Raw genomic sequence first — 14,458 nt, 5'->3', positions numbered from 1 at the left:
AACAAGGAAGACATGTATTCCCCCCCTCAGTCCGAACGAAGAGTCTTAATTTGACAATCTAATTGATTTTCGACAAGTGCAATAAAAGCCAAAAATACATCATACACTTTTGACTTTTTCACCAATGAATAAACCCAACAAAAACAAATATACTCATCAAAGAGAGTGAAAAAATAATAACATCCACCCAATGACTTTGTCTACATGGGTCCACATACATCCGAATGCACAATCTACAACCTGGTTGTAGCTTTAAAAGCAACATCACGAGAAAAAGAAAACCGATGCATTTTTTTCAAAATGCCTCCCTCACAAATATGCTCAAGAGGTCTCTCCAGGAGAGAGAAGCCTTCCAACATCTGAGTACATTGCATAAGCATTAAAATCAATCGAATGAGCATCTAACTCATGAAGTCCATGACATAGTATGCCAGTAAGTACCAAAGTCAAGAATTCCTTATCCTTGACCACACATTATCATCATCGAATGTGACTTGCATTCCACATTTTGCTAAAGAAGCAATAGACATCAAAATTCTTCTTTATCCCTTGCATATATAAAGCATCCTACAAACAAAGAGTAGAGCCATCAATGGCTTTCAAGACAATCTCTCCACCACCTCTAACAGGATAAGATGGATTGTTGGCACATTGCACTAATTTGCCAACAGGAGCTGCAACAACAAAGATAAACAAATCCCTATGGGATGTAATGTGCTTAGAAACACCAGTGTCAAAGAACTAAGTGCTAGCATCCTCTATGGAGTTGTATGCGCTATTTTCCCAAGAGGAATCATGACTACAAGTGTAAAAACAGTAATCATGGTCAATGATGAATGATGTGGACTCTATAGCAATAGCGGTAGTAGGTGCATCTAAAACAGACATTCCAAACTCCTTTTTCTCCTTGGCAATGCATTTTCAGCATTCTGTGATGTAATGACCTGGTTTTTTACAATAATGACACTTGTCCTTCTTGGCTGGCGTATCCCACTCCTTGTTATTCTGCGAAGTTCCTAAACTTCCAGAACTCTGCGGAGCATTCCTGGACTAACTACCCTTGCCCTTCTATTTTGCCACAAAAGCTTATTCAAAAGCTACAACATCCACCCCACTATTCTTCCTTGTTTGCTCTTGTTCCAGCAACAAACTAACCAACTGAAGAAAGGTAAGTGTCTGCATAGAAATTCGCATTGTAAGATTCAATGCCATGTGAAAGACCAAATAAGAAGGTGGCAAAAAATTCAAAGTAGTAGAGATCATCTCAACATCAAAATAATACTTATCTACATTCATCAATTGCTCGCACAAGTCTTGAATTTTATTAAGATGATCCTGCATAGCATCACCTTCTTCCATGTTCACATTTTCAAGCTCCTTCTTTAAGAAAGAAATGCGAGTATCATTTTTTCCAATAAACATATCCTCAAGTGTAAGCCATGCTACTCGTGAAGTAGCAATAGACCAGACATGCGAGATTATAGACCATTAGACTGCCAATGCAATAAGTGACAATGCTTGGACATCCCTAGTGTCCCAAGCCTTTTGTGCAGTTGTTCTTTGGGGTGGTGGTTGAACCCAAGCTTGCCTTTGACCATGACCTCCTTGTGGAGGATTGGCAAGAGCCATATCTCCAAGACAAACTTCTTCCCCATTGACATAATTCCAAAGATTCTTTGCAACGAGTACATTCTTCATCATGAAGGACCACAAAGAATAGTTATTGCCATCCAATCTATCCTCTTTAGATACATAAGTAAAGACATCACTTTGTCTTTGATTTGCCATGATAAATGTCACTCTTCCTAAAGGCATAAATGTCACTCTTCCTAAAGGCACAAGAGCAACGACAAAAGATGGCCTGACCTGAAAATCCACAAATTTCCAGAAATTACAGCAAATGCCAAGCTGTAATCAACTAAAATGTGTCACACTTGACTACTATTGTCTCACTAGGCTGAAATTTTTCCAGATTTCAGCAGAGCTAAGGACGAACTGTGGGTGCTGGCGGCACAGCTGGTTAGCTGGCGACAGGACAAGATGGCGGCAGCAGCTGTCTTGACAGGCAGCAGAGCAAGCGGCACTGCTGGACAGATTGACGGTGCAGCCTACACTGCTGGACAGACTGGCGACTCGACAAGGGGGCCACTACAGGGCGACTGGAGCAGGCGCAGCAGGGCGGCCACCGGCTGGGCTGGCCAGACTGGCATGGGAGCTGTAGGACAGGTGGTGGCTGCTGCTGCAGCTGGCGGACAAGGAGCTGGCCTGGGGAGGAAGCTGAAAGGCAGAGCTTCAGCAGCTGCCAGATGAACCTCACGCTTTGATACCACTTGTTGGATCGGAGATGGCAGCTATCAACTCAGCATAGAGTGTGTAAACAGTAGAGACAGTGAGAGTATGGTCACTGCTTGATACTTGATTAATTCCAAAGTGTGTAACTCAAAGTACAAAGTACAACCCTTAGACTTTAGGGTTGTGTAAGTGCCTTAAGGTGCATTCACACACAAAAGTGTGTAATGTGTGATAAGCGACCGAATTGTGTAGCATAAATACACAAATAAAGAGTAATATGACTAGGGGGAAAAACCTTGCTTACGGAGAGTAAAAAGTTCCCCAATGTCCTACTATGGTTCACCGAAGTAGGCGTGAGTAAAACCCAACAAATGATTTGCAGTGCTGGTCTACTTTCCTACCTCAAGGTATAGCTTTGAATACTTGGGTGAAGTTTAAGTCAATTTTCTCTTCTAATTGATACACAACTTCTTTTTAGGTAGATTTTCTGACCTTTATCAGAGCAAATTAAGATCTATTGTTATTTATTGCCCAACAAGCTGAGAAACTATTGTTGCAAGTACAAAATTAACAATATAGCTCAATTGATTGAGAATGCTCAAAAGAGTTACACTTTACTTTTTTTTTCCCTCGTTAAACTCACACACTCAAATGCCCACAAGGGTAGGTGCTTCCCCTCCAAATATTATCCATGATGCACCTTGTAGAGCATGAACCCACAACCTCTATGTTATGAAGCATAAGCTTTACCACTAGGCTATCACTTTGGGGACAAAGTTATGCTTTCCTTATAGATCCTGCAACACAATTTAAAGATAGCAAAATTCACAAGGCCATGAAAATGGAGAGTACACCTCCTACTAATGGAAAGAAGCCTAAAGCTCAATTTATGAAGCTTGATCATAAAGATAAATCAGTCATGAAAGCTACTGGAATGTGTTTCCTTTGTGAATAAGAAGAGTCTATTGCAAAGAACTATCCTAAAAGGATGGCCATCTAGGATTCTGCAACACATAATGATCATAAAGGAAAGCCTTTTGTAAGATTGGTGCTTGATCTTGTTTGTGAGCAGCAGGGAGTGGCAGATTCAGAGTTGTGGTACGGCATGGAGCAACGTGAGAGATTAGACTGTTTTCATCTTCTTTGATCCTATGTTAGGGCAAACTTCATCTCTCCTAATTTGGCTATTGAACCTTTGCAAAAAGGGGCTAATTCAACCTTCTCTTGTATTATTGGTATGAACGAAGGATAGTTCTTGGTGCATGTGTATGGTTAATTTTCTCTTTGAAATACAATGGTATAGCAAAGACTAGGGCCTTGAACAAGAATACTATCACAAATCATTGTCTAATTCCATGGATTGATGATGATGTGGATAATTTGCAGGGACCTATTGAACATATTCATAAGACTACCTTTCTGAAAACCTTTGGATATTATGAGTTCTCAGTCATGCCTTTTGGTTTGGCAAATGCTCTCGCTACTTTTAACAAGATGATGGGGACACTTTTTTAACCTTGCAAATCCTTTGCATGCACGTTCTTTGATGATATGCTTGTGCATTCTGAGTCAAAAGAAAAGAATGAGAGGCATTTGGATAGCTCTCTGATGATAGCTCTTAAAACTAATCCTTCCTATCGTATGACAATGTTTGGGAACTCTAGACAACTATAACAAGCTTTTATTGTGTAATTAGATAATGAACCAGATTTGGTAACCTGCTAAGAAACCAACTGAAAACTTATTATCATTAAATCTAGAGATACTCATTTCCTCAAAAAACCACGATACTATCAAACACATTTTCAATAAATAGCAAGGCATATTCTATTCAATCTGAAGAGATTTATAGCATTGGCCATAAGATATCCAAGGCCAATAATTTCAAGCTTGCTGAAGAAAATATTATATGACTTTAAAGGTATTTTACCACTGATAATGTGGACTGATAAGTAACCATAATCAAGTCCCATGACTATTATACATCAGTCTCCATGAATTAAAGCCCAAGAAGCATGTTAGGAGTCATTAATTTATCATGCAGAACAACTTAAAGAATTTATGCTGTTGATATGAACAATACATACCTAGCAAGGCATATTCTATTCAATCTGAAGAGATTTATAGCATTGGCCATGAGGTAGCCAAGGCCAATAATGACATGAGATCAAGAGACAATTTTTCAAGCTTGCTGAAGAAAGAAATTATATGACTTTAAAGGTCTTTTACCACTGATAATGCGGACTGGTAAGCAACAGTGATTGAGTCCCATGACTATTATACATCAGTCTCCATGAATTGAAGCCCAAGAAGTGTGTTAGGAGTCATTCATTTATCACACAGAATAACTTGAAGAATTTATGCTGTTGATATGAACAATGCATACCAGGCAATCTATCCCGCCACTTTGTGTGAGGTAAAATCAGGACAAAAAAGTAGGCTGCTACAAAAAGTAAGCTTCGTATCAACCAAAAGATCCACTTTCTATGATCATCAGAATCGCTCCTTGTGAGGAAAAGGGGAACGCCAAGTACAAATATATAAAGAGCCTATGAAATGAAGCACTATGTAAGCACAAAACAGGGTGATAAGAGACATATTTTCTCATTATTTGCTACTTTCAGATACAAAAAAATCAACAGAAATTCTTGCAAAAATAGGTTTACATAAGAAGCATAACATGAAAATTATGTATGTAAAATCGAGAACAAACAGAGGCACATTGCTCCTGCATTTGTAGACGATGTTCTCTAACCAGAGAGAACTTTTTGGCTGCTTTGGTCCTGCCTTCTTATATGGAAATTTTTTCTTCTAGGCATTTGTAAACTTGAATTGTGATAAGTGGCAGTCATTTTATCAATTTCAGCAGGCATTCATTGGCCCAGTCAGATTGTGATCCTTTTTGCATCATGGACAAGGTTTTCAGCATAGTGGACACTGGGCATAATAAGTTCATACTGGCAAATGTGCAAGTGAAGGCATTCCCACTTCCCCTTTTTGAAAGGTCCTTTCAGCCCTCACATTAGTGATGTTTTTCTAGTTCTTTTGATTTTGTAGTACTAGCTCTCTTTCCTTTTTTTGAAGAGCTGTGAGTATACCATAGACTCTTGAATTTGTATAGGTGTAATATTTGTACAGTATATTATAGGAAGTTTTTGAACAAATCAGGAAAATTTTGGACCAACCAGCTCCAATGTTACCTACATGAGTTCCAAAAATAATGTACCAATCCACATGCTCACAAACCATGAATATTTATTTTACTAAGCCAAGTATTTTAGCAGGAAAACAGGCTTATTGTTGATTCCAATCAACATAAATTCAATATGGGTCATGCGGTCATACAGTTCAAGCTGTGCAAAATACCAACAACTAGTGCTGTTGGACAGTGCCTCCATGATAGGTGGAATTTATTTTGTGGCTCAAGAGTTCTATCCACCAATTCGAAGTGTAGGCATGTATCCCTCTCATTGATACTCGTTTGGCATAAATACCTAGTATAAGTGGTGAACACGTGTCAGTAAACTATTCCCCTGGAAATAAATTGATTGCTCTTGTTCTGGAATATGAGCAAGCCCACCTCTCTTTTATTGTGATAAGAGGTTGACAATGCTGATGAGTGCTAAGTACTCCAACTTGTACTAGGAAGAACGTTTAATTGTCACAAATTTGGACACAGGCAATACAAAAACACTCAATTAGCTACAACCACATCCTGCAATTATACTTTAGGTTCCTGCAACTCCTATAGCTTCTTCACTGGTACCCTGGCAGTCGTAAGTTCTAGAGAGGAGATACTTTGCAAATACTTGCAGTACCCACCAGTGTGGTTGAGGGACCCATTTCTATCGCTAGATACTCCATCCACATACTCCACTCAAACTAGCGTGTAATAACAAGTTTCAACTCCAAGCTTGTTAAAGTCATGCTGATGCCTTATGGTGACAGACTAATTTGCCGAGGCTGATGATAATTAGAAGTTGCAAAACTAAGTGCCTGAATTAGGAATGATTGTGTAACACTTCTACTTTCTAGTTCCTACTTTATAGCTAGATCACCATGATCATTTGCTATAAATGGAAAAGTTGAGAACTATTGGTCATATCATAGTTGTGAAATTACCAACTTTTCCACTAAAAAGGCAAATAGTCTTATGTGCAATGCAAGCACTTCAAGAGCTGAATAACAATGCTTACAACACAAGAAATATGGCAAATGAAAGAACAGACCTTTATGAAAGTATCAACTGTAGCAACCACACCAGAGAATATTAATGTTCGTATCAAGGCATCTGAACCACTGACAATATAGCCTTGTGAAAGGAAAACCACCACACTAACCTCCAGTAAAACAATCCCAAAACTAACAATAAGTGAAAGAAAATCCCATAATGTCGTCCTGCCACTCTTGGGTGGCCATACCTGCCACATAAAACATGATGCTCAGACACTACAAATAGTGTAAGTACCATCTTGCAATTTTCAATCATTTTTGTGTGACTTTTTAGAACTCCTCAAAACTTTTATCTTCAAATATTGAAATTCTAACAACAGTAAACAAATCCAGTCTGGGCAAACAATAAGTGGAGGAAGAGATTCTAATGCATGATCTAGGAAAACATAGTTTTAACTTGTATAGTAATAGGGATCAACTAAGCAGAGGAGTATTCGGTTTACAGAAGCCATACTTCTAATTAGAGTAAATTTCAGTGTGGCATTATAGCCATCTCCATACGAGTCCACAAAGGTATGGAAGAGTGATTTTCACTCCCACTTCTTGTAGTACATCCCTAGTCATGCTGCTAGGACCAGATGCCTATGAGACTTTAACAAATGATAGAAATGAGATATGATCTCGTCACATTACATAAGAGTACAAAATTTTCAAACAAGCTCACATCTAAAAGCCATTGTCAGACCATGACATCTAAAAGGACTAGTAAGAGCTAAATAACCCAGTAAAGCTCTATATATGAAAGCCCCTATGTCTATGAAAAGATAAAAAGTAATGAAAATTTGTCTCATCCAAGGACAGACTGGAGTAATGGCATCACAATGTTGGTTTGGCCTCTAGTATTAACCCGATGGGTTGTGGTAAGGTGTACTCTATCATGTCAGGGGCAAGGTATCACCTATAAAGTGATGCTAGGGTTTGCAAAGAAAGCATAAAATGTACGAACACAACTAAAATGCAATAACTCAAACAAGAGCGCAATAAACACAAAAACACAAAACACAAACAGAGAGAAAGAGAACTTCGAAGTAAATGAATGACAACATACAAGATGAATGGGAAAAGTCAAAGAGTGACGTGCATTGGAGATAGATTCCGATGTCTATAACCACCAATTGGAGTTAAGATGATGCTGAGAGTGAAAGGACAACATGCTGGAAACCAAAACACATCAGTCTAGAGGCTGAATCTGGTTAAAACACTAGTGTAACCACCGGAATACAAAGGAAACTGATCACTGAAAGCTGAAAAAGGCTCGAAAAGATTGTGTTGATGTAGGGCAGCCTGGAAAACCTGAAAACACAGGCAGTAAGGGTGTGCCAATGGCAACAGCTGGTGCAGCAGCAAACACAACTTGATCTAGAGTGACAGGAGATTGGCAGCGATTGAGAATAGGTCATCTGATGTGTGGCAGCACTCATGTAGGCTAGACAACCAGTGGAAGGGAAGTTGAAGGCCAAAATCTACAATAGGAGTAATAACCTTCAAAAAGGATATGAACTAGTGGAGTAGGAAACCTCCTATTCATAGATGTGGATCCTCGCAAAGTTTGAGTGTTTACTTGTGGCACACACAAACTTTTTGGAAATCTTTTGAGTTTTGGAAATCTTTTGAGTTTGAGTGAAGATTTAATGTGTAGTGCATCTTGTTTAGCTTGACACCCCCTCTCAAGACCAAAACTCGATCACAGAAAGGGATTGCAAGCCCAACTCAGCCCATATCAGATTTGGAGCTGAATTTGTCTTTCGAGAAGTAAGGTGAAGGCCAATCCCTGAGCAAACCAAGGGGCAAATTGGTTTGGAAGCTCGTTGGTTAGTTTTGACAACAAGAGGCACTTGGATTAGCAAACGAGATCAAAGGATCTCAATTTTACTCCTTCCATTTGCAATATAAGATAAAGAAATATCCCAAGAAGCATTAGTTTTGGGGCCAACAGGGTGTCCAATGTCCAAGATTAAAGTGATAAAGTATGCATTTTCAGTTCACATAAATTTTTTGCTTCTTGTAGTTAATGCTTAATCAGGTTATCTACCACCCTATTCAAGGAGGAAGGCTGGTTTCAAGGTTCCATTGCCGGGATACCATCAATTTCCTCGAGTTGCTATGCTTGAGCCACCTAATTGAAGGTCAAAAGCTTTGCTCTAGTCCTAAAATTGTATTCAACCGAGCATTACAACAAGAATGTCTTCAAATATTGAGATGGGATTAAGCAAGGATGATGCCTCTTGATCTGAAAATTCATAAAGTGTTGGGAAAATGCAATGATTGATCTTAGATAAGGCATACAACAAGGATAGCAAGCTAATAATGTTGGTTTAGACCAAAATGTGGATCCATCCACGCCTTTAGATGTTGATGGCCGGCAAGAGGAAGAGGAATTTGATGACCACTATAAAGTTCAGTTGAGAACAACAGCTGCAATGTTTATGCAATTGGTGAATGATTCTCAATTTATGCGCTTTTTGAACCCTTAGAGGAGAGCAGGAAAGGCAAGAAGAGAAATTGTCTTTGGGAGCTTCTGGACAACAAGATGCACCAAAGGAAGAGCCAATACAATAGCATGATGTTCTAAATGCGAGTAGTGAGCATAAGCAAATGATGCCAATGGGGCTATTGATGCATATGCAAGGCCAACTTGGAAGTGCCAATCCAATGCTTTTTGGACAACAAGGCATGCATGCAATTATGGGGCAACCAAGTTACTTTGGTGGTGACACTAGTTTCCATGCTATGGTAGGTCAAGGACCGCATATGGGGATGTATGACACAACTCCTTATCATATGCTACAATCTCGTTTTTGCAGATTTCAGGTGTATCAGCTTGCTGCCCACACCCCGTTCACGGAGGACATCTCAGCCGAAGTTGTCCATTGCTTAATTAATGAAGAAGTCTAATTTATTTAAAAGAAACGCGCTTCTAGAGAGTTTGTGTCCCATAAGCACAAACCCACTTGGGAGGGCCCAAACTTTCTATAAATACGTATGCTGCTCTCCATTCAATCTACAAACTCGTTTTTGCAAATTTCAGGCGTTTCAGCTTGCTGCCCACACCCCGTTCACAGAGGACATCACAGCCGAAGCTGTCCATTGCTGTCTACATCAATTGGCACCTTATTTCCAGCCCTCTTCACGCAATTTGGAGCTGATCCCAGCTTCTGCAAGCTATCGCCACGATGTCCAGTCTACGTTTAGCAATTTTCTCTCTCCTGTAAGTTGGCCTACCTGCGTTTTTAGTCTTTCTCTCTCTTGCAAGCTGTCCTACCTGCGTTTTTAGTCTTTCTCTTCTCATTGCTGTCCGCATCAAATCCAGCTTCTCACTACTGTGTTTGCTGGTGTTCGACATCCGGAGGCTACCTTGCTGCAATTCCAGATCCGTTCAAGGTTCATTACCCCTGCCTTGATCCTTGAGATACAAGAGTTTGAGGTTCAATATTCATTCACTGCATAGTGTGTTTGCTGCATGAGCATTGTATATTCAACAATTATATCACTTCAATAATTTTTTATGTTTATTGTCTCTAAGTTACCTTAACCCTAACTATGTTCTTTTATCAGTCTGTGCTTTATCGTACGATTATTATTTGTGCTTTTGTGTCAGAGTATTTCTTTACATGGTATCAGAGCCTGGTACTCTCTGAGAAACCTAGGCCTTTGATCTAAAAGCTCTCCGCAAGAAGCAAGAATAACAACAGGTTAAAATGACTTCAAGCACATCAACACCAATTTGGTCTCCAGAACAACCTATGCCGAGAACCAAGCAAGAGTTGGCAAAACACCTTGCTCCACATGGTGAAAGACACTTCTGACAACACGGAAGAAAGGCTATACAAGCTTTTCACTAAAAATGTGATCATGGACTTTAGACGAAAGAAGATTGAGGAGCTTGATCGAAGGATTGCCCTTCTTCAAGAGAAGCTACTCAATGAAGGTATGCATGAATTTCTCTCTTTAGATATTGCGCATAAATCTGATGATATTGCAGGGCCATCGAGACCTCCCTCAGGGATGGACCCCCCCTGTTGGAGAAAGAGATCCAGAGTATGTTTCATTCTTTCATCCTCTTCCGTCCACTCCGGTGCAAGGTACTTTAGATTCGTCTTTTGTTCTTTCGTCTTTTATCTCTTCTGCTTTGCAATATGCTGGTAGAAATCATGAGAAAGCTAGAGTACAATCAATTGACAACGGAAAAGATTATCTTGAGGACCAATTCTTGTATGTTAACACACGTCGTGGAGATTATAAGAAAAAGCCAGATACCTCTTCTTCTACCCTTCCTTCTTTTCAGTTTACTTATCAAAATCAGAATGAATTTGGTGTTCCTATTTCTACAGTGCATGGTGCATCATCATCATTTCATTTTCAATCAATAATTGGTAAAAATGAACAAAATGCATCTACACCTCTCACACCACAAATTCAAAACCCACCCATCCCACCACATTCTTATGTTGCTTCTCTACTTTCCTTCACACCATTTACATTCCCCTATCAAACACCTCATATTGCACATCACACCGTACCTCATCCTTTCCTCCATCGAGTGATATTCCACCTACTTCTCATACACTTTCAGGATTATTGCAGCCTGGGTATCCCCCCCAACCTCTCTCGAGTGTGGATCAGTTGGTACCACAACTTGCCTCTATACCATTACCTGGTGGACCTCCTAGTCATTTTATTGTGTCCTAGCCAAGCTTTGGACAAGGCTTTCGTATCCCAGTGCCTCCACCTCCATCAGCACCTTATAGAAACATTCATGTTCCAGTGCCTCTGCATCAATCGGCACTCATTGGACACTCCCAATCTATTTCTGCCTACCCACCTTTTCCCCCTCATTCTTCCTATCAGACACACCCACCACCATCTTACCCTCCACCTCCATCCTATCCCGCTTCCCGAATATCTCATGGTTCCACCTCATCTTCTGCCAAGCATGCTTTCAATGATAAGTCTCGTTTTAATAGGTCAAACTTTACCACTTGGTCGAACTTGATGAGACATGTCCTTAACTCCCATAACCTATGGGATCGGAACCCCAACCCAATCCCGCACTTGTTCAATACAAGGTTGTCTACTCATGGAAGGCCAAGAATGCCTCAGCTATTGTCGGGCTGAAGCGCGGCTTATTGCCTGAGTTTCATTCTCAACTTCAACATTTTGACTTAGCGTCAGAGCGATGGGCACACTTGACTGACCACTATACTGCTCAAGATAGGACCCGTTGTATAAATCTTAACCATGAGCTCCAACTCTTTAAAATCACTGACCAGGATGACTTGAAAGTCAAGTTGGCCGAGTATCGGCGACTTCTTACCGAATTCTCCACTAACGGGGACTCCCAAGTCCTCTGACAATCAAGTCACATTGTTTCTGAGCAAACTCCCTAGGAAATACTTCAACTTTGTGGAAGGTATAGATTCAAAGCCTAGCATGCCTACTTTCTATGAATTTGAGTGTCCTGTTACGTTACACACGGTTGTTCGATCAATTTCATGTGAACTCTTTCTCAGAGGGGGCTCTTGTTGCTTATTCTCAGAAGGGGAAACAAGGGAAGGGCAAACAAAATTAAACCTCCACTCAAAAGCTAAAACAAAATCAGTCCGGGGAATCACAAGGAAACTCCCAGTCACAACTCAAACAAGGGTGGCAGAATATACCTAAAAAGAATAGGTATTCTCAACATTGTCAAAAGACTGGTCATTTTGATAACAAGTATTGTTCAAAGGTCAGAGGCACAGCACACAAATCTAAATCTCAAACCCCCGCCCCTCAATCGGACAACCCCCAGCCTAGGCAAGGTAATAGCAAGGGACAGTTTAAAGGTCACACTCGTACTGCCACCACTCAGCTATCTCAGTCGACACCATTCTCCACTCCAAAGGGCTTGTCTGTGACTGGTCTGCAGAGGCACACATCGTCTCCATAGAGACAACAAATGCGAGTCTCGTCCACATCTGTGAGCTGCCTCCTGACGAGGTTACTGAGAGGCCCACTCATCACAACCGAGCACTTCAATTCCTGTTTGGATTGTGAACAGTGGAGCTACACATTATATGACTCCTATAGAGGACATTTGGCACTAACCAGAGGCAGAAACCTCCTCACAACCTAGGGAAATGCGCAAGAAATGTGCCTAAAATGGGATAAATGCACACTAAATTGCCAAATCTTCCATCTCTTTGTCAGACTCTGACAAAAGCCCACAACCAAGAGATGACAGACTGACATGACTAAATCAAGCAAGCTAACAGTTTTATCCTAACCAACATCATACTCCTATGGAGCTTCGTGAAGACATGTGAGTTTACCTTAAAGTCCCAAAGGGCTCCCATTTAACAACTATCAGCAAGTGCTATAAATTTTCTTCAAGTATTGTAGTCCTTTTCAAATTACCAAGAGATAAGTAGCATATCCAATGAGTTGGATTTACCTTCAAAATTTTGAGTTCATTCTGTGTTCCACATGAATCGTTTGAAGAAACGATTGAGATACGGTGAGCAAATTGTCCCAATTGAGGAAGTTCCATGGCTTGAAGATACTACTTGTTATGTTCCACCCAAATCTAAATTGGTTTTTGATCTTAGAACTAAACGATTCCATCAAACCATTTAAGGCTAGGGCTATTTGAGACTCAGTACGTTCATTGAAGAGTCATTTTCCACACTTGGGATGTGGTCGTGACCCGAAGTGTTGATAGCTCTTAGACTTAGGATTGAGCTGTAAAGGAAAATACCCTAACACAAAAACATAAACAGAAACCGTACGACAAAGCACAGACTGATAAAAAGAATACAGTTAGGGTTAGGATTAGAGTAACTCAGAGACAATGAACACAATGAATAAATGAAATGATATGACTACTAATAATATGATGCGCATGCAACAAACACACTATGCAGTGAATGAATACTGAACCTCGAACTCCTGTTATCTCTAGGATCAGGGCAGGGGTAATGAGCTGGAGAGTATGCCGTATCCCGAACGAATCCCGAATCGCAGCAAAGAAGCCTCCGGATGTCGAACACCAACAAACGCAGCAGTGAGAAGCTGGATCTGATGCAGACAGCCTGCAAGAGAGAGAGAGACTAAAAACGGAGCCTGCAGGAGAGAGAGACTAAAAACGCAGGTAGGATAGCCTACAGGAGAGAGAAAGACTAAAAACAGAGCCTGCAGGAGAGAGAAAGATTGAAAACGCAGGCAGGACAGCCTGCAAGAGAGAGAAAGATTGAAAACGCAGGCAGGACAGCCTGCAGGAGAGAGAAAGACTGAAAGCGCAAGCAACACAACCTACAGGAGAGAGAAAGACTGCAATCACTGCAGACAGGAGAGAGAAAACTGTCGAGGCGGCAGCTAGAGTCTGCAAACGCAGCAATTTGCTGGCATGGCAGACTATATGACAACAGTGCAGATGAACAGTAGTCAGTCACCAAACAGAAACAACAGCAATCAGCGTGTGGAGGGCTGGAAACAGGCCCCAAACTATAGGGAACAGTGATGGACAGCAAGGGCTAAGATGTCCTCCGTGACCGGGGTGTGGGCAACAAGCTGGTAACACCTAAAACCTGCAAAAACAAGATTGTAAAAGAGTGAAGGGATGGCTGCAAATTTACAGAAAAGTAGGGTTCTAGATCCTCTCCCACTTAGCTTTCTCGATCCGCTCCTCGTTTTAGGGCTTTGGCTAAAATAAGCCTAAAATAAGCATGTTTTGGGGCTGTTTAAGTGGCTAAGTGCATTTCTTAGCACAACATGAGCCCATTTGGCTCTACGGCTGGGAGGTGAGTCTGATGTCCAATCCCTTTTATGGTGAGTTTGGCTTGTATTGTGTCTTGTATACACATTGGATCTTAGCAGGACGTTTCACTAAAGGTGTGATGGGAAAATGATGAAGAATGAAGGAGAGAGTGAGTGTGGAGTGATGAATGCCTATGCCCTA

General features: G+C 40.7%; 1 protein-coding gene across 2 annotated transcripts in view; it reads right to left on the bottom strand.

Annotated features, from left to right (window-relative positions):
* The window catches only part of LOC148031910 (protein CANDIDATE G PROTEIN-COUPLED RECEPTOR 2-like), a 50,125-nt gene that overhangs the window by 26,948 nt on the left and 8,719 nt on the right, over window positions 1-14,458 (bottom strand). Inside the window, exons 2-3 of one of the 2 annotated variants that reach the window (XM_087682493.1) lie at window positions 6,633-6,713; window positions 4,679-4,841 (exon numbers count right to left, since the gene is read on the bottom strand). In XM_087682493.1, coding sequence (XP_087538619.1) covers window positions 4,679-4,841; window positions 6,633-6,713 — 244 coding nt within the window. Of the gene's footprint in view, window positions 1-4,678; window positions 4,842-6,521; window positions 6,714-14,458 lie in introns of both variants that reach the window. The other variant, XM_087682492.1, reaches the window with a different exon arrangement.

Source organism: Lygodium microphyllum, chromosome 8 (assembly GCF_053477565.2).
Source record: "Lygodium microphyllum isolate KBCC chromosome 8, Lygodium_microphyllum_v1.1.10, whole genome shotgun sequence".
NCBI classification, from domain to species: domain Eukaryota; kingdom Viridiplantae; phylum Streptophyta; class Polypodiopsida; order Schizaeales; family Lygodiaceae; genus Lygodium; species Lygodium microphyllum.
Note: the sequence above shows the minus strand (reverse complement) of the source record. Positions and strands in the feature narration are given on the sequence as shown.